The sequence below is a fragment of the Ostrea edulis genome, chromosome 7, assembly GCF_947568905.1.
Source record: "Ostrea edulis chromosome 7, xbOstEdul1.1, whole genome shotgun sequence".
Lineage (NCBI taxonomy): Eukaryota > Metazoa > Mollusca > Bivalvia > Ostreida > Ostreidae > Ostrea > Ostrea edulis.
In genome coordinates, this window is record NC_079170.1 from 86,304,133 (window position 1) to 86,327,598 (window position 23,466).

At 35.3% G+C, this 23,466-nt stretch overlaps 1 protein-coding gene across 2 annotated transcripts in view; it reads left to right on the top strand.

The window, feature by feature from the left end:
• The window catches only part of LOC125655902 (battenin-like), a 33,663-nt gene that overhangs the window by 2,870 nt on the left and 7,327 nt on the right, over nt 1-23,466 (top strand). The window contains exons 2-10 of one of the 2 annotated variants that reach the window (XM_048886433.2): nt 1,903-1,951; nt 3,082-3,181; nt 4,658-4,726; nt 4,916-4,995; nt 7,188-7,273; nt 8,570-8,642; nt 9,432-9,575; nt 10,116-10,222; nt 23,088-23,137. In XM_048886433.2, the coding sequence (XP_048742390.1) occupies nt 1,903-1,951; nt 3,082-3,181; nt 4,658-4,726; nt 4,916-4,995; nt 7,188-7,273; nt 8,570-8,642; nt 9,432-9,575; nt 10,116-10,222; nt 23,088-23,137 (758 nt within the window). Of the gene's footprint in view, nt 1-1,902; nt 1,952-3,081; nt 3,182-4,119; nt 4,334-4,657; nt 4,727-4,915; nt 4,996-7,187; nt 7,274-8,569; nt 8,643-9,431; nt 9,576-10,115; nt 10,223-23,087; nt 23,138-23,466 lie in introns of those variants that run through there. The other variant, XM_048886435.2, reaches the window with a different exon arrangement.

A 23,466-nucleotide genomic window follows, 5' to 3' on the forward strand; every position in this document is an offset into this window, starting at 1 on the left:
AGTCTCTCATTTTCTTTGCATTAAAATGTCCGTTAAATTGAAATTGCTTATATTGAATATCGCTTACTTTGAAATCGATTATCGGTCCGCTGGGTAGATAATGTATTGTTTTTATAACGGCTATATTGAAGTCACCTGCGAAGGTAGTCGTCCAGGTTGGTGGCCTCATAATTACACAGGTGGGTGTCAGTTACTTGCTTTCCCGTGAATTACTTTTCATTGCGTGTTTTTATAGGAATGAAATAACAGTGGGGTATAATCACTCTTTAACAGCTTGATGACAGGATCATTTGTAAAATTTGACCTCCCCACAAAAAAGGAAAACTTTATCATTGGACACCAAATATAAATTAATAACTGCAATAGATATAAGAATTTGAAGTCAAAATCTGATATGACAATTTTGCTTAACCCTAGTAATTTCAAACACCTTATCGCCATCACAGTGCATTAAAAATAGTTTTTGCACGACTGGGTTCACATTAAAATCTCCAAATAAAGTCTATAACATCTGACGAGAACAACAACAATGTCTTTACAGACAACATGATGCCACTTGTTTATTTTATTGAACTTTATTTTTTTATAAAAATGGTTCTGAAATTCTGATGTTAGACATACACGTGTGTCAAACGTTTTCACGGCGATCGTTTCTAGGGAAGAACTTATTGCCGATATTATATACATGTACATACTGCAAGGGAACTATCAGCGACGAGAGCAAAAACGAAATTCCGGATGAAAATGTGACGTACAATCAACCTCGAAATTGTATGTGTAAATTTGATAAATTATAATAAAAAAAAGATTATAAACAGATGCTACCTAAAGTAGACGACGAAATTTTTGTAGACATCGGAATTTGAAATATTCATTCTTGGTCAGCTCAATAAGAAACAAAAGTTAACAAAACTCAGATTTTAAAAAAAATAAAAATCTCCAGTGGACTAAATTCACTCAGTTATCTAAATGTTGTAAATTGTGTAATGTAATAAATTCATATTTCTGCTTTCGTAATCGAGATTGAGATGCCAGATGAAGCCTCCGATATGGTAGACATTTCTGATTTCGCTTTAGTCTCGTTCAACCAGGCACTCAGCTGTCCCCACAAATCTCCGCTCGTCGGTTAAGTAGAGCATCTAGTTGCACGAGACTAATTTCACTTATTTTGAACTTCGGTTATATTGAAAGAAAAAGATTGTTCCCCTGAATTTCAATATATCCGGAGTAATTACGCTGTTCTTGATTGTATAGATGATATAATGTTAGAGATATGATAATAATGATGATTAATATTGTCTACAGGGCTCGAAATTAACATATGCCCGTCAGTCTGTGACTGGTGCAGGTTCAAAGTCTGGCGGACTGACATACATTTGTTTTAGTCAGTCCAATGGGACTGGTTAATTTTCTAAAGCATCATTTTGGAAAATATATTTATGGAATCTTATATACATGCATTTGTCATTCCTCTGTAAATATCAGACAAACCCAGTCAATAAATATAAATCTCACATAAATGTTACAATATTGTGTGAGGCATATTTAGTTAAATTTTATTTTGATAACATTAACGAAACATGTTTAATTATACCCCCTGAACGAAGTTCTGGTTATTTCTGGAAAACTCTGTTGGACTGGTAAATTTTTCTGCTGACTGGTTGAAATTATACCCGATCAGTCCGGCTAGATTGTTGACATAAAAAGTTAGCTTCAAGCACTGGTCTATAAGTATATATAAATGATATAAAGTTAGTGATATGATAATATTGATGATTAATATTGTCTATAATAATGTACTGATGTTACAGTATTAGTATCAGGTAAACATTCAAAATAAAGTAAACAGCGATGAAGTCATTAACACTGTGATGATCATTTCATCTTAACGTTTTATTCTAGACCCGCAGTTAACTTCCGCTCAGAAATGGAGGAACCTGGCTGGTTTCTGGTGAGTACACTAGCTGTTTCTGGTGAGTACACTAGCTGTTTTTGGTGAGTACACTAGCCGTTTCTGGTGAGTACACTAACTGTTTCTGGTGAGTACACTAGCTGTTTCTGGTGAGTACACTAGCTGTTTTTGGTGAGTACACTAGCTGTTTCTGGTGAGTACACTAGCTGTTTCTGGTGAGTACACTAGCTGTTTCTGGCGAGTACTCCAGCTTTTGTTTGATCGTTTTACTCTGAGATCTCATCTTGTTTTGTGATTGTAATGGAGGCACAGTAATGGTTTGAAGCTCTAGTAATCACTGTGTCCATCCTTCCATCTGTTTGTTCATCAGCAATGATAGGTAGCACAAAATTTTATAGAGTTTATAGGGTTTGTGATAACAGAAGATTGGGAAGGTATGAGAGTATTTAATAACAGAGGTTAGGGGAGGGAACCAGAGTATAAAATAACAGAGGATAGGGGAGGGAACCAGAGTATGTAATAACAGAGAATAGGGAAGGGAACCAGAGTATAAAATAACAGAGAATAGGGAAGGGAACCAGAGTATAAAATAACAGAGAATAGGGAAGGGAACCAGAGTGTAAAATAACAGAGAATAGGGAAGGGAACCAGAGTATAAAATAACAGAGAATAGGGAAGGGAACCAGAGTGTAAAATAACAGAGAATAGGGAAGGGAACCAGAGTGTAAAATAACAGAGAATAGGGAAGGGAACCAGAGTGTAAAATAACAGAGAATAGGGAAGGGAACCAGAGTGTAAAATAACAGAGAATAGGGAAGGGAACCAGAGTGTAAAATAACAGAGAATAGGGAAGGGAACCAGAGTGTAAAATAACAGAGAATAGGGAAGGGAACCAGAGTGTAAAATAACAGAGAATAGGGAAGGGAACCAGAGTATGTAATCATGTCTGTGCTATACTTGTGCTACATGATATATAGGTATGAATATGTAATAACCGTTTCAATGTCATATTTACCTTATTATACCACTGGTGACTGGGATTAGGTAATGCTATCTGTACAACTTGTTTGAGGGATTATGTAATGCTATTTTTGATACAGGTCACTGAGGTTGTGTTATGTTTTCATAACCACAAGTTATTAATTTTGTTTATTTTATATTTACTGTAGGTTACTGGGGTTGTGTAATAATTTTGCCTATGTGATCATGCTGAGTACTGCACATGACATTCTAAAAGACCAAGAAGAAAAAGACACACCAAATCTAAACGTAAGACTCTCAGACATCAGAATTGATTTGAAATATTTAGACTGGAGAACTTTTTGCCCACTTTATATTCAACTTGGATTAAAGTGCTCTAAACTGAAGGAAATAATAAATTTTATCTAATGAAGATGTCTTTCCTTGTGAAAAGGAAATATTTTTGAAGTGTTTTGTTTGTTTGTTTTATGTCCCTTTGAAAAAATTCTCACTCATATCGAGATGTTACCAGCTGTAGGAGAAATACCACAAAGGACCTCCCCGCTTATCTTTAGCTTGTGGTCCCTTTTTACCACCCCCTTTTCAAAGAAAAATTGATTTATCTATTATAATTTTTGGTAAATATTAAACACTGAATTGTATCTCCAGTAAGTGCAGTCCTTTTCCCCTGGAATATTGGAAGATAAGGGTAGAAAACTAAGTTTTAAAAGGTCACCATTAGTTTGAAAACTACAGAATTATTATCCAAGGTCAACACAGGTATAAAATGAGGTGGAAAAAAAACATAGTTTCTGCAAATTTTTATGATATTTATTTTTATGGATTTCATCACCAGCACAAGATTGTTCAGGCTTGCCTTTTGGATATAATATTTTTATTACAAGAAAGACTTATAATAGTAGAAAAGAGAAATCTGGACAACCTTATACTCAATATAATTAAAGTCTTTAAAAACTGGGCATTCAATGAATATCAGATTTAACAAAAGCAGACGGACTGATGTTAACAGACTTATCAGTAAGATAAAATGCCAACCTTCTAAGTTAAGGTATTGATGAATATATTGGGGCATTATAAATGGTATAATTCAAACATTGATGTTTTACAAAATCATCGGGGGCCTTATATCACAGCTAAAGTGGGGAGGTCCTCTAGACCTAATGCTGAGCACAAAAGGCCAGAGCAGTGAGGGTTCTTTATCATGCCACACCTGCATGACATTTCAGGTCTTTTCCAAAAGATCCATATGACTCTCACTTCTGAATGCAGAGTGTTTTGTGAAGGAACAGTCACAACTTTCTGATACGTCTTGGTTTGGCATGGCCAAATTACAAAGCTGGACTCAAACCTACAACCTTCACATCATAAGAGCCAATGCTTCAATCAGCGACCCACTGTCACAAAGCTTGAGGTTATGTTCCAGGTCACATGGGGGAAAATGTAATTATTAGTAGAAATGACCTTCTGACTTTTTGATATAGATCAAATACTGTACTCACACCCAACTTCAAGGTGCTTATAAATGTTGTGTATGTCATTTCGTAGAATAAGGTCCGGCGGTTTCATCATGATCAATAACAATATATCAATATTAATTACTTGTAAGCAAACCCGTTACAGCCAGAAAAAGGATTTCCAGGATTTTGTTTTCCATTGTCAGATATACTGTTAATTAACTCTAAGGAAGAACAGATAATTAATGTTAATGATTTCTGATGAACATGGATAAATGTTGGGACTATTTTCGTGGTGTATGTATTTCAGGTCTCCACAGTCAGTACTCCAGCGACGACTAATGTGACATACTTGGAATGTAATGAGATTTCTACTGGGGTAAGTCGGTTCCGAATATTGCTCATGTTATAATAGCCTTTAGATACTGAAATGTTTATAAATAGAATAGCAAAATTTTGAAAATTACTAAGTAGAAAATTTAATTAAGCAACGTATCTTTATCTTTTGTTTGCTGTTGTTTAAAAGCGATTTCAGAAACGTGAAGAACTAAATCAGCATTTGTTACAGGCGATTTTATTGGCTGATATCATTCCGACGCTGTTGATAAAACTGACTGCCCCCTTCTTTATTCTTCACATTAGTTACAAGTAAGTAGAAATGAATTGAAGGAATTAAAACAGAAATTGTATTGTCAGTGTGGAAGATCTATTTTATTGACATGTATATTATTTTATAAGGCTATTAAATAAAACAAGAAAATGTCTGCATTCTATAAATCTTGGAAAATGCATGTGTTAATACTTTTTATATGTGGTAGGTGGAAGGCAAGTATAGATAAAATTTATTACCATAAAAACCCATTGCAAACAAAGTTCGGGGGAGAGGGGTATACTGGAATCATCTTGTCCGTCTGTCCATCCGTCTGTAGATGTAATTTGTCCAGAGTATAACTTTAACACTGATGAATAAATCTGATTTAATCTTTATGTATATCGTATATGAGTGAAACTTTAACACTTAGTCTGATGAATAGATCTGATTTTAATCTCTATGTATATCTTATATGAATAGATCTGATTTTAATCTTTATGTATAACTTATATGATTTTAATCTTTATGTATATCTTATATGATTTTAATCTCTATGTATAACTTATATGATTTTAATCTTTATGTATAACTTATATGATTTTAATCTTTATGTATATCTTATATGATTTTAATCTTTATGTATAACTTATATGATTTTAATCTTTATGTATATCTTATATGAATAGATCTGATTTTAATCTCTATGTATATCTTATATGAATAGATCTGATTTTAATCTTTATGTATATCTTATATGGTTTTAATCTTTATGCATAACTTATATGATTTTAATCTTTATGTATAACTTACATGTATATGGTTTTAATCTTTATGTATAACTTATATGATTTTAATCTTTATGTATAACTTATATGGTTTTAATCTTTATGTATAACTTCCCGTATTTTCTCAATCTGTCGGAGATGAGCGACTTCAAAGTCGATCTCTATCTCTAAAGGGCAGCGAAATACGCATTGCATGGATAGTCTATGCATATTTTCTCTCATGATAAAGTTCACTTTCGATACAGTATTTTGATGAATGGCTAGGCTCCGTAGAACTAAGATTAAAGATGGTGACCTTCGGCTTCGCAGCTACTGTAGACGCTTCGTGTCGCTGTTGCTAAGTAAATCATTGCGTGGCTTAGTTGACTTGTATTTTTCCGAGTTTATGTACATTTTGATAAACGAAGGTTAGCATCTTTGTCTCTTGCATTAAATTATAAGGAATGATATTAATTCTGGGGCAAGTTATACTCGTATAACCTGGTTTGGGTCAGTACACTGACCCAAACCAGGTTTACGAGTATAACTTGCCCCAGAATTAAAGTCATTCCTTAATGATTTTAATCTTTATGTATATCTTATATGATTTTAATCTTTATGTATATCTTATATGATTTTAATCTTTATGTATAACTTATATGATTTTAATCTTTATGTATATCTTATATGAATAGATCTGATTTTAATCTCTATGTATATCTTATATGAATAGATCTGATTTTAATCTTTATGTATATCTTATATGGTTTTAATCTTTATGTATAACTTATATGATTTTAATCTTTATGTATATCTTATATGATTTTAATCTTTATGTATAACTTATATGATTACTGAAGTTGTGCACCTGCAGTTTTGATTGAGATTTTTTCACATTCTAGGAAATTCTAGAATTTTTTGGTCATTTTGAGGGTGTGGTGTTATATAGTCATTGTTCAGATTATATCTTTAAAACCATTTATTCTAATTCACTATTTTTCCCACCATCTAATGTGCCTTGTGGGGTTGGGGGTGTTATTCACAATTGTTAACTAAGATAATTATTGGGTGTGTTTTCTTTTAAACTAGTGGATACGGTAATGAATTCACTGTCATCCAAATGTAAATGTTTGTCAATAATTTAAGTTAGTTCATTTTAATCAGACTAAGATTAAATGATGATTGATGGAATTGAGCTTAATTTTTCTCTACCATCTGTGTAAAAGCAAATGCGACTCAGCAGTGAAGTGGATAGGGCAATCGGGTAACAAAAAAACAGACAATTTTTCACCTAGAGTGTTCTGAACTGTCTCCAATCACCACCTAAGAAGTCCGTATCTCAATCAGCTATTCTAATCAATTGACATCCAGTTATTTGATGAGCATTATGAAGTTTTATTGATATTATATGATTTGATAATGTACTATGAGTAATTGTAGTATCAGAAAGAGTTTTACAGAATGTGAATACATGCCTATTTCAGGATACGTGTTTTGGTGTGTGTGCTGTTTTCATTGGCTAGTTTCTTGGTAGTGTCTTTCTCCACCGGAATATGGATGAGTATTTTAGGTAAGGAACAATATTGGCTCAGAAGATCGGTCAGTCAGCTAGGGAGGCGTATTGAATGATATTCCCTCTCTCTTCCTCACCCTGAGAAAATTTTGATTCTTTTGTTAATAATCTAAACAAATTTTGGACTGCTGCATTTCTTGCAGGTCTGTCAACACACAAGAATTCAAATGATAGAAGCAAAATGTAAAATCAGAGATATATTTTACATCTTCACACTATCAATTTAAGGAGACATGCCACACCAGATAAATTTGATTCATGTATAGATGAAAAATAGAGGATATGTACAACAATATTTTGAAATTGAAAACTTTCAGATTTACATTGTTTAGTCAAAAAATGCAGTTTTAGTTGAAAGCAATCTGAGAAAAATTTAAAACCCCTGTTTGGCTTGAACCCGCGATCTACAGTTCAGCAATCGATAGCTAACCTACTGAGCTACTCAGTTAGGCAATGATTTTAGAAATGAATAGACAAATATTGCTGATATTTCTATTTTGATTCATATTTTAAATGGAAGTCAGCCAATATGACGATGTAGAGTACCTCCTTAAGATACAGGAAATGCTAATGGACATTTAGTGCCTGTGTTTTTCAGGTCTCGGTCGGAGAGGTGTACATTTAGTGCCTGTGTTTTTCAGGTCTCGGTCTGTGAGGTATACATTTAGTGCCTGTGTTTTTCAGGTCTCGGTATTTGCAATATCCTCAAAGTTGTAGAGACAATGAAGCAGTCATTTAAAAGAAGTTTGGAATATTTTCTGATTATGACCCTTCCCCTCAAATGAGAAATGCTCGTGGGGATCTGGGTTAGAATAGGTCCCCAGTACCCCTTTCTTGTCGTAAGAGGTGACTAAATGGGATGGTCCTTCGGATGAGACCGCCGAGGCCCCATGTCATAGCAGGTGTGGCACGATAAAGATCTCTCCCTGCTCAACGGCTGTAAGTGCCGAGCATAGACCTAAATTTTGTAGCCCTTCACCGTCAATGGTGATGTCTATATGAGTGAAATATTCTCGATCGGGACATTAAACAATATACAATCAATCAATCAATCAAATGAGAAAATATTTTTGAATTGTGCTGACTACAAAGCTACCCATACATATCATGTCAATTTCAGAACAATTATTATCTATGAAAGTTGTTTATAAATAGTTATGTTATTTAATGATACATTAAAACTACAGGGAATAAGAATCACTTCGCTGTAAGAGTGAATTCATTATAAGTGTATTTGATGTAACTTTGTTTAACTGTATGTATGTAATTTTTGAATTGATTGATGTTTTTCAGGTGTGGTTTGTGCCAGTATAAGTGGAGGTTTAGGAGAGACCACTTATTTTGGATTTTCTTCATATTTTGAAAAGTAAATATTATCATCTGTTTCAGTAGAACTTTATTGAGTCATAGAAAATTACAAAGGGATGTGGACTGACCGATGCCATTATGGAAAAAAACAAAAGAAACCGATGCCTACAATCATGTTTAGAAATCTGATTGAAGTTTAGAATTATAACTGAGCTTCATTAACATACAGTTGAACTTCGGGGTCTCAAACACTGATATCTTGAACAGCGGGGATATGTGGAAGTGATTCGGAAGTCCCGACAACTTGTTCTTTAAGTATTTTACCCTCGATATCTTGAATCCTTGGATATCTCGAAGTTTTATCTTGGTCCCATTGAGGTCGAGATAACAAGGTTTGACTGTATTTCGCAACACAAGAGTCTATCACTGCTTTGAGAGTCATTGTCTGGTGACCCCAGGTGATGACCTTTGATCAATCAATCCTTATTTTTTCTTTCAAGGTCTTTGTTTAGCAATATGCATGTAAGAAAACAGAGTTACTGTAAAGAATCTAATTTTAAGTAAATTGTCATGTTTTGATAGTAGATTAGAATATCTGTATACTGTAAATGTCAGCAAATATCTTCAACATCAAAAATACCATTTTTTAGATATAATATTAAGCCTTAATTCCAGTCAAAATCATCCACATAAGTGATGCATCGGAGAAACCGATTTGCATTTATCAGAAATAAACGACGTCTATTATTGAGATAAAAAAAAACCAAATGCAGCCTTGATAGTAATATACTTTGAATTCTCTGAACAATCATGATGTTGAACTGATTATCTAGCATTTTCATTTCAGAAATGTGATATCTGCATACTCGTCAGGAACGGGTGGTGCTGGGATATTTGGTGCTTTATCTTATGCGGGTCTGACGTCAGCTGGTCTGACACCGAGGTCAACATTACTCGTGATGACTGTAGTTCCAGTCATCATGTTTATAAGGTAACTGTCTTATAATAATAATAATAATGATAGTAATAATAATAATGATAGCACTTCATTTGTAGAAGGTTACCTGATTATTCCAAGACACTAGTCTTCTCCAGGGCTCCTTTATAACGCATTAACAGTATACATACCCGGTACATAATAAGCATGCATTTAAGAAATTTCATTTTTGAAAATCCTTAAGGGTATGAACTACAACGCTTCATGAAGCAGCCACGTTTATTTTCAAAACTGAAATTTATTTCTTATATTTACATTCTACTTTAATCTCTGTTGGAATTCCCAGCCGTTAAAATACATGTACTGTACGTATCAAGATTCATAATCACATTGTTCACTTATGCATCGCTTTCATGAGGAAATGGCTATGATCATTACAATTTGTAAAGATATCAAAAAGTGACATAGCTACACATAAAATGTATTATTGTATGTGACTATATATATATATATATATATATATATATAGTCATTATAAACATATAAGTAAAAGAGAGAACCCATGCATTAAATATGAATTTGTTTTTATTTTAGCTTCTTTATTGTAATAAAGAAACCAAGACAATTTTACCAGAAGGAGTACTTTATAAAATACAGTGAAGACACCAGCACACTATTGTCTGAGTCCGAAGATGCAGACGGTAAGCTACACAGCACCATTCATTGTTTGACCTGCAAAACAGAAAACATATTGGGATCTTTCTGTCGGTCAGTCTCTATCTGTTCATGTGTCCGTGTGTGTCTCTGTTGGTTTGTCTATCTGTCTGTGTTGGTTTGTCTGTCTGTTGGTTTGTCTATCTGTCTCTGTTGATTTATCTGTCTGTGTTGGTTTGTCCGTCTGTCTGTGTTGGTTTGTCTGTCTGTTGGTTTGTCTATCTGTCTCTGTTGATTTATCTGTCTGTGTTGGTTTGTCTATCTGTCTGTGTTGGTTTGTCTATCTGTTGGTTTGTCTATCTGTCTGTGTTGGTTTGTCTGTCTGTTGGTTTGTCTATCTGTCTGTGTTGGTTTGTCTGTCTGTTGGTTTGTCTATCTGTCTGTGTTGGTTTGTCTGTCTGTTGGTTTGTCTATCTGTCTGTGTTGGTTTGTCTATCTGTCTGTGTTGGTTTGTTTATCTGTCTGTGTTGGTTTGTCTGTCTGTTGGTTTGTCTATCTGTCTCTGTTGATTTATCTGTCTGTGTTGGTTTGTCTATCTGTCTGTGTTGGTTTGTCTGTCTGTTGGTTTGTCTATCTGTCTCTGTTGATTTATCTGTCTGTGTTGGTTTGTCTATCTGTCTGTGTTGGTTTGTCTATCTGTTGGTTTGTCTATCTGTCTGTGTTGGTTTGTCTATCTGTTGGTTTGTCTATCTGTCTGTGTTGGTTTGTCTATCTGTCCCTGTTGGTTTGTCTATCTGTCTGTTGGTTTGTTTATCTGTCTGTTGGTTTGTCTATCTGTCTGTGTTGGTTTGTCTGTCTGTTGGTTTGTCTATCTGTCTCTGTTGGTTTGTCTGTCTCTGTTGGTTTGTCTGTCTGTGTTGGTTTGTCTATCTGTCTGTGTTGGTTTGTCTATCTGTCTGTGTTGGTTTGTCTGTCTGTTGGTTTGTCTATCTGTCTCTGTTGATTTATCTGTCTGTGTTGGTTTGTCTATCTGTCTGTGTTGGTTTGTCTATCTGTTGGTTTGTCTATCTGTCTGTGTTGGTTTGTCTATCTGTTGGTTTGTCTATCTGTCTGTGTTGGTTTGTCTGTCTGTTGGTTTGTCTATCTGTCTGTGTTGGTTTGTCTGTCTGTTGGTTTGTCTATCTGTCTGTGTTGGTTTGTCTGTCTGTTGGTTTGTCTATCTGTCTGTGTTGCTTTGTCTGTCTGTTGGTTTGTCTATCTGTCTCTGTTGGTTTGTCTGTCTCTGTTGGTTTGTCTGTCTGTGTTGGTTTGTCTATCTGTCTGTGTTGGTTTGTCTATCTGTCTGTGTTGGTTTGTCTGTCTGTTGGTTTGTCTATCTGTCTCTGTTGATTTATCTGTCTGTGTTGGTTTGTCTATCTGTCCCTGTTGGTTTGTCTATCTGTCTCTGTTGGTTTGTCTGTCTGTTATGTTGGTTTGTCTGTCTGTTGGTTTGTCTATCTGTCTCTGTTGATTTATCTGTCTGTGTTGGTTTGTCTATCTGTCTGTGTTGGTTTGTCTGTCTGTTGGTTTGTCTATCTGTCTCTGTTGATTTATCTGTCTGTGTTGGTTTGTCTATCTGTCTGTGTTGATTCATCTGTCTCTGTTGATTTATCTGTCCCTGTTGGTTTGTCTGTCTGTTATGTTGGTTTGTCTATCTGTCTGTGTTGGTTTGTCTATCTGTCTGTGTTGGTTTGTCTGTCTGTTGGTTTGTCTATCTGTCTGTGTTGGTTTGTCTGTCTGTTGGTTTGTCTATCTGTCTGTGTTGGTTTGTCTGTCTGTTGGTTTGTCTATCTGTCTGTGTTGGTTTGTCTATCTGTTGGTTTGTCTATCTGTCTGTGTTGGTTTGTCTGTCTGTTGGTTTGTCTATCTGTCTCTGTTGGTTTGTCTGTCTGTTGGTTTGTCTATCTGTCTGTGTTGGTTTGTCTATCTGTCTGTGTTGGTTTGTCTGTCTGTTGGTTTGTCTGTCTGTGTTGGTTTGTCTGTCTGTTGGTTTGTCTATCTGTCTCTGTTGGTTTGTCTATCTGTCTCTGTTGATTTATCTGTCTCTGTTGGTTTGTCTATCTGTCTCTGTTGATTTATCTGTCTGTGTTGGTTTGTCTATCTGTCTCTGTTGATTTATCTGTCTGTGTTGGTTTGTCTGTCTCTGTTGGTTTGTCTATCTGTCTGTGTTGGTTTGTCTGTCTGTTGGTTTGTCTATCTGTCTGTGTTGGTTTGTCTGTCTGTTGGTTTGTCTATCTGTCTGTGTTGGTTTGTCTATCTGTTGGTTTGTCTATCTGTCTGTGTTGGTTTGTCTATCTGTCTGTGTTGGTTTGTCTGTCTGTTGGTTTGTCTATCTGTCTGTGTTGGTTTGTCTGTCTGTTGGTTTGTCTATCTGTCTGTGTTGGTTTGTCTGTCTGTTGGTTTGTCTATCTGTCTGTGTTGGTTTGTCTATCTGTTGGTTTGTCTATCTGTCTGTGTTGGTTTGTCTGTGTTGGTTTGTCTATCTGTCTCTGTTGGATTGTCTGTCTGTTGGTTTGTCTATCTGTCTGTGTTGGTTTGTCTATCTGTCTGTGTTGGTTTGTCTATCTGTCTCTGTTGGTTTGTCTATCTGTTGGTTTGTCTATCTGTCTGTGTTGGTTTGTCTGTCTGTTGGTTTGTCTATCTGTCTGTGTTGGTTTGTCTGTCTGTTGGTTTGTCTATCTGTCTGTGTTGGTTTGTCTGTCTGTTGGTTTGTCTGTCTGTGTTGGTTTGTCTGTCTGTTGGTTTGTCTATCTGTATGTGTTGGTTTGTCTATCTGTCTCTGTTGATTTATCTGTCTGTGTTGGTTTGTCTATCTGTCTCTGTTGGTTTGTCTATCTGTTGGTTTGTCTATCTGTCTGTTGTTTTGTCTATCTGTCTGTGTTGGTTTATCTGTCTGTGTTGGTCTATCTGTCTGTGTTGGTTTGTCTATCTGTCTGTGTTGGTTTGTCTATCTGTCTCTGTTGGTTTGTCTATCTGTCTCTGTTGGTTTGTCTATCTGTCTCTGTTGATTTATCTGTCTGTGTTGGTTTGTCTATCTATCTCTGTTGGTTTGTCTATCTGTCTCTGTTGGTTTGTCTATCTGTCTCTGTTGGTTTGTCTATCTGTCTCTGTTGGTTTGTCTATCTGTCTTTGTTGGTTTGTCTGTCTGTTGGTTTGTCTATCTGTCTGTGTTGGTTTGTCTATCTGTCTGTGTTGGTTTGTCTATCTGTCTGTGTTGGTTTGTCTGTCTGTTATGTTGGTTTGTCTGTCTGTCTGTGTTGGTTTGTCTGTCTGTCTCTGTTGGTTTGTCTATCTGTCTCTGTTGGTTTGTCTATCTGTCTCTGTTGGTTTGTCTATCTGTCTCTGTTGGTTTGTCTATCTGTCTGTGTTGGTTTGTCTATCTGTCTCTGGTGATTTGTCTATCTGTCTCTGTTGATTTATCTGTCTGTGTTGGTTTGTCTATCTGTCTGTGTTGGTTTGTCTATCTGTCTCTGTTGGTTTGTCTATCTGTCTCTGTTGATTTATCTGTCTGTGTTGGTTTGTTCATCTGTCTGTCTGTGTTGGTTTGTCTTTCACTTTCTCAATCTCATTCTTTACATCTGTCTTTCTCTGTCACTGCCAGTCTCGTTGGAATCCCACCTACAGGTGACACTTGCTTTCTAGGAATATATATCAGTATAATGATGTACATTGTACTAATTTCTGTTATAAATAAAAGAAATTTGGCTACATGTAGAAGTACTTTATGATGCATCAACTTTCAATTTTGTTATTTCTCTAAATTTTGTTTTGCTATGGGATAGAAACACAATTTCACATTGTCACAATATCTTGACACATGCCCAGTGAAGGCAATCTGACACATTTCCAGTGAAGGCAATCTGACACATGCCAAGTGAAGGCAATCTGACACATGCCCACTGAAGGCAATTTGACACATGCCCAGTGAAGGCAATCTGACACATGCCAAGTGAAGGCAATCTGACACATGCCCACTGAAGGCAATTTGACACATGCCCAGTGAAGGCAATCTGACACATGCCCAGTGAAGGCAATCTGACACATGCCCAGTGAAGACAATCTGACACATGCCCAGTGAAGGCAATCTGACACATGCCCAGTGAAGGCAATCTGCCACATGCCCAGTGAAGGCAATCTGCCACATGCCCAGTGAAGATAATCTGACACATGCCCAGTGAAGACAATCTGACACATGCCCTGTGGAGACAATCTGTCACATGCCCAGTGAAGACAACCTGTCAGGAATATGTACCTAAAAGTACTCCCATGATTCTATAATAATTTATATAGAAGCTTCCACACATTACTGGAGGGTGGGGAGGGGGTGTATTGTTTGAAAGCAATTTCTATAAAAAACATGGACCTTTGCTTGATATGGTATACTGATGTGAATGTCGTTAAGACAATGAAATGCCTTTAAACCTGTTAGAATTACTGAGAGGAAACAAGACAATGAAATGCCGTTAAACCTGTTAGAATTACTGAGAGGAAACAAGACAATGAAATGCCTTTACACCTGTTAGAATTACTGAGAGGAAACAAGACAATGAAATGCCTTTACACCTGTTAGAATTTCTGAGAGGAAACAAGACAATGAAATGCCGTTAAACCTGTTAGAATTACTGAGAGGAAACAAGACAATGAAATGCCTTTACACCTGTTAGAATTACTGAGAGGAAACAAGACAATGAAATGCCTTAAAACCTGTTAGAATTACTGAGAGGAAACAAGACAATGAAATGCCGTTAAACTGTTAGAATTACTGAGAGGAAACAAGACAATGAAATGCCGTTAAACTGTTAGAATTACTGAGAGGAAACAAGACAATGAAATGCCGTTAAACTGTTAGAATTACTGAGAGGAAACAAGACAATGAATGCCTTTAAACTGTTAGAATTACTGAGAGGAAAGAAGACAATGAAATGCCGTTAAACTGTTAGAATTACTGAGAGGAAAGAAGACAATGAAAGCCTTTAAACTGTTAGAATTACTGAGAGGAAACAAGACAATGAAATGCCTTTACACCTGTTAGAATTACTGAGAGGAAACAAGACAATGAAATGCCTTTAAACTGTTAGAATTACTGAGAGGAAACAAGACAATGAAATGCCTTAAACCTGTTAGAATTACTGAGAGGAAACAAGACAATGAAATGCCGTTAAACTGTTAGAATTACTGAGAGGAAACAAGACAATGAAATGCCTTAAACCTGTTAAAATTACTGAGAGGAAACAAGACAATGAAATGCCTTAAACCTGTTAGAATTACTGAGAGGAAACAAGACATTGAAATGCTGTTAAACCTGTTAGAATTACTGAGAGGAAACAAGACAATGAAATGCTGTTAAACCTGTTAGAATTACTGAGAGGAAACAAGACAATGAAATGCCTTAAACCTGTTGGAATTACTGAGAGGAAACAAGACAATGAAATGCCTTTAAACTGTTAGAATTACTGAGAGGAAACAAGACAATGAAATGTCGTTAAACCTGTTAGAATTACTGAGAGGAAACAAGACAATGAAATGCCGTTAAACCTGTTAGAATTACTGAGAGGAAACAAGACAATGAAATGCCTTTACACCTGTTAGAATTACTGAGAGGAAACAAGACAATGAAATGCCTTTACACCTGTTAGAATTACTGAGAGGAAACAAGACAATGAAATGCCTTTACACCTGTTAGAATTACTGAGAGGAAACAAGACAATGAAATGCCGTTAAACCTGTTAGAATTACTGAGAGGAAACAAGACAATGAAATGCCTTTACACCTGTTAGAATTACTGAGAGGAAACAAGACAATGAAATGCCGTTAAACCTGTTAGAATTACTGAGAGGAAACAAGACAATGAAATGCCTATAAACCTGTTAGAATTACTGAGAGGAAAGAAGACAATGAAATGCCTTTACACCTGTTAGAATTACTGAGAGGAAACAAGACAATGAAATGCCTTTGCACCTGTTAGAATTACTGAGAGGAAACAAGACAATGAAATGCCTTTACACCTGTTAGAATTACTGAGAGGAAACAAGACAATGAAATGCCTTTACACCTGTTAGAATTACTGAGAGGAAACAAGACAATGAAATGCCGTTAAACCTGTTAGAATTACTGAGAGGAAACAAGACAATGAAATGCCATTAAACTGTTAGAATTACTGAGAGGAAACAAGACAATGAAATGCCTTTAAACTGTTAGAATTACTGAGAGGAAACAAGACAATGAAATGCCGTTAAACCTGTTAGAATTACTGAGAGGAAACAAGACAATGAAATGCCTTTAAACTGTTAGAATTACTGAGAGGAAACAAGACAATGAAATGCCGTTAAACCTGTTAGAATTACTGAGAGTAAACAAGACAATGAATGCCTTTAAACTGTTAGAATTACTGAGAGGAAAGAAGACAATGAAATGCCGTTAAACTGTTAGAATTACTGAGAGGAAAGAAGACAATGAAAGCCTTTAAACTGTTAGAATTACTGAGAGGAAACAAGACAATGAAATGCCTTTAAACTGTTAGAATTACTGAGAGGAAACAAGACAATGAAATGACATTAAACCTGTTAGAATTACTGAGAGGAATCAAGACAATGAAATGCCGTTAAACCTGTTAGAATTACTGAGAGGAAACAAGACAATGAAATGCCTTTAAACTGTTAGAATTACTGAGAGGAAACAAGACAATGAATGCCTTTAAACTGTTAGAATTACTGAGAGGAAAGAAGACAATGAAATGCCGTTAAACGGTTAGAATTACTGAGAGGAAAGAAGACAATGAAAGCCTTTAAACTGTTAGAATTACTGAGAGGAAACAAGACAATGAAATGCCTTTAAACTGTTAGAATTACTGAGAGGAAACAAGACAATGAAATGCCGTTAAACTGTTAGAATTACTGAGAGGAAACAAGACAATGAAATGCCGTTAAACTGTTAGAATTACTGAGAGGAAACAAGACAATGAAATGCCGTTAAACCTGTTAGAATTACTGAGAGGAAACAAGACAATGAAATGCCGTTAAACTGTTAGAATTACTGAGAGGAAACAAGACAATGAAATGCCGTTAAACCTGTTAGAATTACTGAGAGGAAAGAAGACAATGAAATGCCGTTAAACCTGTTAGAATTACTGAGAGGAAAGAAGACAATGAAATGCCTTAAACCTGTTAGAATTACTGAGAGGAAAGAAGACAATGAAATGCCTTTAAACTGTTAGAATTACTGAGAGGAAACAAGACAATGAAATGCCGTTAAACCTGTTAGAATTACTGAGAGGAAACAAGACAATGAAATGCCTTTACACCTGTTAGAATTACTGAGAGGAAACAAGACAATGAAATGCCTTTACACCTGTTAGAATTACTGAGAGGAAACAAGACAATGAAATGCCGTTAAACCTGTTAGAATTACTGAGAGGAAACAAGACAATGAAATGCCTTTAAACTGTTAGAATTACTAAGAGGAAACAAGACAATGAAATGCCGTTAAACCTGTTAGAATTACTGAGAGGAAACAAGACAATGAAATGCCGTTAAACCTGTTAGAATTACTGAGAGGAAAGAAGACAATGAAATGCTGTTAAACCTGTTAGAATTACTGAGAGGAAACAAGACAATGAAATGCCTTTAAACTGTTAGAATTACTGAGAGGAAACAAGACAATGAAATGCCGTTAAACTGTTAGAATTACTGAGAGGAAACAAGACAATGAAATGCCTTTACACCTGTTAGAATTACTGAGAGGAAACAAGACAATGAAATGCCTTAACACCTGTTAGAATTACTGAGAGGAAACAAGACAATGAAATGCCTTAACACCTGTTAGAATTACTGAGAGGAAACAAGACAATGAAATGCCGTTAAACTGTTAGAATTACAGAGAGGAAACAAGACAATGAAATGCCTTTACACCTATTAGAATTCCTGAGAGGAAACAAGACAATGAAATGCCTTAAACCTGTTAGAATTACTGAGAGGAAACAAGACAATGAAATGCCTTAAACCTGTTAGAATTACTGAGAGGAAACAAGACAATGAAATGCCGTTAAACCTGTTAGAATTACTGAGAGGAAACAAGACAATGAAATGCCTTAAACCTGTTAGAATTACTGAGAGGAAACAAGACAATGAAATGCCGTTAAACCTGTTAGAATTACTGAGAGGAAACAAGACAATGAAATGCCTATAAACCTGTTAGAATTACTGAGAGGAAACAAGACAATGAAATGCCTTTACACCTGTTAGAATTACTGAGAGGAAACAAGACAATGAAATGCCGTTAAACCTGTTAGAATTACGGAGAGGAAACAAGACAATGAAATGCCTTTAAACTGTTAGAATTACTGAGAGGAAACAAGACAATGAAATGCCTTTAAACTGTTAGAATTACTGACAGGAAACAAGACAATGAAATGCCGTTAAACCTGTTAGAATTACTGAGAGGAAACAAGACAATGAAATGCCGTTAAACCTGTTAGAATTACTGAGAGGAAACAAGACAATGAATGCCTTTAAACTGTTAGAATTACTGAGAGGAAAGAAGACAATGAAATGCCGTTAAACTGTTAGAATTACTGAGAGAAAAGAAGACAATGAAAGCCTTTAAACTGTTAGAATTACTGAGAGGAAACAAGACAATGAAATGCCTTTAAACTGTTAGAATTACTGAGAGGAAACAAGACAATGAAATGCCGTTAAACTGTTAGAATTACTGAGAGGAAACAAGACAATCAAATGCCGTTAAACTGTTAGAATTACTGAGAGGAAACAAGACAATGAAATGCCTTAAACCTGTTAGAATTACTGAGAGGAAACAAGACAATGAAATGCCTTTACACCTGTTAGAATTACTGAGAGGAAACAAGACAATGAAATGCCGTTAAACCTGTTAGAATTACTGAGAGGAAACAAGACAATGAAATGCCTTAAACCTGTTAGAATTACTGAGAGGAAACAAGACAATGAAATGCCGTTAAACCTGTTAGAATTACTGAGAGGAAACAAGACAATGAAATGCCGTTAAACCTGTTAGAATTACTGAGAGGAAACAAGACAATGAAATGCCGTTAAACCTGTTAGAATTACTGAGAGGAAACAAGACAATGAAATGCCGTTAAACTGTTAGAATTACTGAGAGGAAACAAGACAATGAAATGCCTATAAACCTGTTAGAATTACTGAGAGGAAACAAGACAATGAAATGCCGTTAAACCTGTTAGAATTACTGAGAGGAAACAAGACAATGAAATGCCTTTACACCTGTTAGAATTACTGAGAGGAAACAAGACAATGAAATGCCGTTAAACCTGTTAGAATTACTGAGAGGAAACAAGACAATGAAATGCCGTTAAACCTGTTAGAATTACTGAGAGGAAACAAGACAATGAAATGCCTTTAAACTGTTAGAATTACTGAGAGGAAACAAGACAATGAAATGCCTTTAAACTGTTAGAATTACTGAGAGGAAAGAAGACAATGAAATGCCGTTAAACTGTTAGAATTACTGAGAGGAAACAAGACAATGAAATGCCGTTAAACTGTTAGAATTACTGAGAGGAAACAAGACAATGAAATGCCGTTAAACTGTTAGAATTACTGAGAGGAAACAAGACAATGAAATGCCTTTACACCTGTTAGAATTACTGAGAGGAAACAAGACAATGAAATGCCGTTAAACTGTTAGAATTACTGAGAGGAAACAAGACAATGAAATGCCTTAAACCTGTTAGAATTACTGAGAGGAAACAAGACAATGAAATGCCGTTAAACTGTTAGAATTACTGAGAGGAAACAAGACAATGAAATGCCTTTACACCTGTTAGAATTACTGAGAGGAAACAAGACAATGAAATGCCGTTAAACTGTTAGAATTACTGAGAGGAAACAAGACAATGAAATGCCTTTACACCTGTTAGAATTGCTGAGAGGAAACAAGACAATGAAATGCCTTTACACCTGTTAGAATTACTGAGAGGAAACAAGACAATGAAATGCCTTTACACCTGTTAGAATTACTGAGAGGAAACAAGACAATGAAATGCCGTTAAACTGTTAGAATTACTGAGAGGAAACAAGACAATGAAATGCCTTTACACCTGTTAGAATTACTGAGAGGAAACAAGACAATGAAATGACATTAAACCTGTTAGAATTACTGAGAGGAATCGAGACAATGAAATGCCGTTAAACCTGTTAGAATTACTGAGAGGAAACAAGACAATGAAATGCCTTTAAACTGTTAGAATTCCTGAGAGGAAACAAGACAATGAAAGCCTTTAAACTGTTAGAATTACTGAGAGGAAACAAGACAATGAAATGCCTTTAAACTGTTAGAATTACTGAGAGGAAACAAGACAATGAAATGCCGTTGAACTGTTAGAATTACTGAGAGGAAACAAGACAATGAAATGCCTTTACACCTGTTAGAATTACTGAGAGGAAACAAGACAATGAAATGCCTTAAACCTGTTAGAATTACTGAGAGGAAACAAGACAATGAAATGACATTAAACCTGTTAGAATTACTGAGAGGAAACAAGACAATGAAATGCCTTTAAACTGTTAGAATTATTGAGAGGAAACAAGACAATGAAATGCCTTTAAACTGTTAGAATTACTGAGAGGAAACAAGACAATGAAATGCCTTTACACCTGTTAGAATTGCTGAGAGGAAACAAGACAATGAAATGCCTTTAAACTGTTAGAATTATTGAGAGGAAACAAGACAATGAAATGCCTTTAAACTGTTAGAATTACTGAGAGGAAACAAGACAATGAAATGCCGTTAAACCTGTTAGAATTACTGAGAGGAAACAAGACAATGAAATGCCTTTAAACTGTTAGAATTATTGAGAGGAAACAAGACAATGAAATGCCTTTAAACTGTTAGAATTACTGAGAGGAAACAAGACAATGAAATGCCTTTACACCTGTTAGAATTACTGAGAGGAAACAAGACAATGAAATGACATTAAACTGTTAGAATTACTGAGAGGAAACAAGACAATGAAATGCCTATAAACCTGTTAGAATTACTGAGAGGAAACAAGACAATGAATGCCTTTAAACTGTTAGAATTACTGAGAGGAAAGAAGACAATGAAATGCCGTTAAACTGTTAGAATTACTGAGAGGAAAGAAGACAATGAAAGCCTTTAAACTGTTAGAATTACTGAGAGGAAACAAGACAATGAAATGCCATTAAACTGTTAGAATTACTGAGAGGAAACAAGACAATGAAATGCCTTTACACCTGTTAGAATTACTGAGAGGAAACAAGACAATGAAATGCCTTTACACCTGTTAGAATTACTGAGAGGAAACAAGACAATGAAATGCCGTTAAACCTGTTAGAATTACTGAGAGGAAACAAGACAATGAAATGCCGTTAAACCTGTTAAAATTACTGAGAGGAAAGAAGACAATGAAATGCCTTAAACCTGTTAGAATTACTGAGAGGAAACAAGACAATGAAATGCCTTTACACCTGTTAGAATTACTGAGAGGAAACAAGACAATGAAATGCCTTTACACCTGTTAGAATTACTGAGAGGAAACAAGACAATGAAATGCCGTTAAACTGTTAGAATTACTGAGAGGAAACAAGACAATGAAATGCCTTTAAACCTGTTAGAATTACTGAGAGGAAACAAGACAATGAAATGCCTTTACACCTGTTAGAATTACTGAGAGGAAAGAAGACAATGAAATGCCGTTAAACTGTTAGAATTACTGAGAGGAAACAAGACAATGAAATGCCGTTAAACTGTTAGAATTACTGAGAGGAAACAAGACAATGAAATGCCTTAAACCTGTTAGAATTACTGAGAGGAAACAAGACAATGAAATGCCGTTAAACCTGTTAGAATTACTGAGAGGAAACAAGACAATGAAATGCCTTTACACCTGTTAGAATTTCTGAGAGGAAACAAGACAATGAAATGCCGTTAAACCTGTTAGAATTACTGAGAGGAAACAAGACAATGAAATGCCATTAAACCTGTTAGAATTTCTGAGAGGAAACAAGACAATGAAATGCCTATAAACCTGTTAGAATTACTGAGAGTAAACAAGACAATGAAATGCCGTTAAACCTGTTAGAATTACTGAGAGGAAAGAAGACAATGAAATGCCATTAAACTGTTAGAATTACTGAGAGGAAACAAGACAATGAAATGCCTTTACACCTGTTAGAATTACTGAGAGGAAACAAGACAATGAAATGCCGTTAAACCTGTTAGAATTACTGAGAGGAAAGAAGACAATGAAATGCCGTTAAACCTGTTAGAATTACTGAGAGGAAACAAGACAATGAAATGCCATTAAACCTGTTAGAATTACTGAGAGGAAACAAGACAATGAAATGCCTTTAAACTGTTAGAATTACTGAGAGGAAACAAGACAATGAAATGCCGTTAAACCTGTTAGAATTACTGAGAGGAAACAAGACAATGAAATGCCGTTAAACCTGTTAGAATTACTGAGAGGAAACAAGACAATGAAATGCCTTTACACCTGTTAGAATTACTGAGAGGAAACAAGACAATGAAATGCCTTTAAACCTGTTAGAATTACTGAGAGGAAACAAGACAATGAAATGCCTTTAAACCTGTTAGAATTACTGAGAGGAAACAAGACAATGAAATGCCGTTAAACCTGTTAGAATTACTGAGAGGAAACAAGACAATGAAATGCCATTAAACCTGTTAGAATTGCTGAGAGGAAACATATGATTAAAGATATTGCATAAAATGTATTACACCCAACAATAAAAAGTTTTCAAAATAGAAAAATACATGTTCAGTTAAATTTGTGGTACTAAATGCAAAACACATTGTTGAATGTTTAATGTTTATTTTGATGAATGCTATCTTTTGCAGATAAAAGAAAAGGAAAGCTTACAATGAGAGATAAATTGCATCTTTTGAAAGTAAGTTAAAATATTTACATACTGCCGATCATAACCCAAACTTTCATAGAATCTAATGTTCCCAAACTATCACATAATCTAATGTTCCCAAACTATCACACAATCTAATCCTACCGAACTATCACACAATCTGATGTTCCCAAACTAGCACACAATCTAATGTTCCCAAACTATTACACAATCTAATGTTCCCAAACTATCACATAGTCTAATTTTCCCAAGCTATCACACAATCTAATGTTCCCAAACTATCACACAATCTAATGTTCCCAAACTATCACACAATCTAATGTACCCAAACTATCACACAATCTAATGTTCCCAAACTA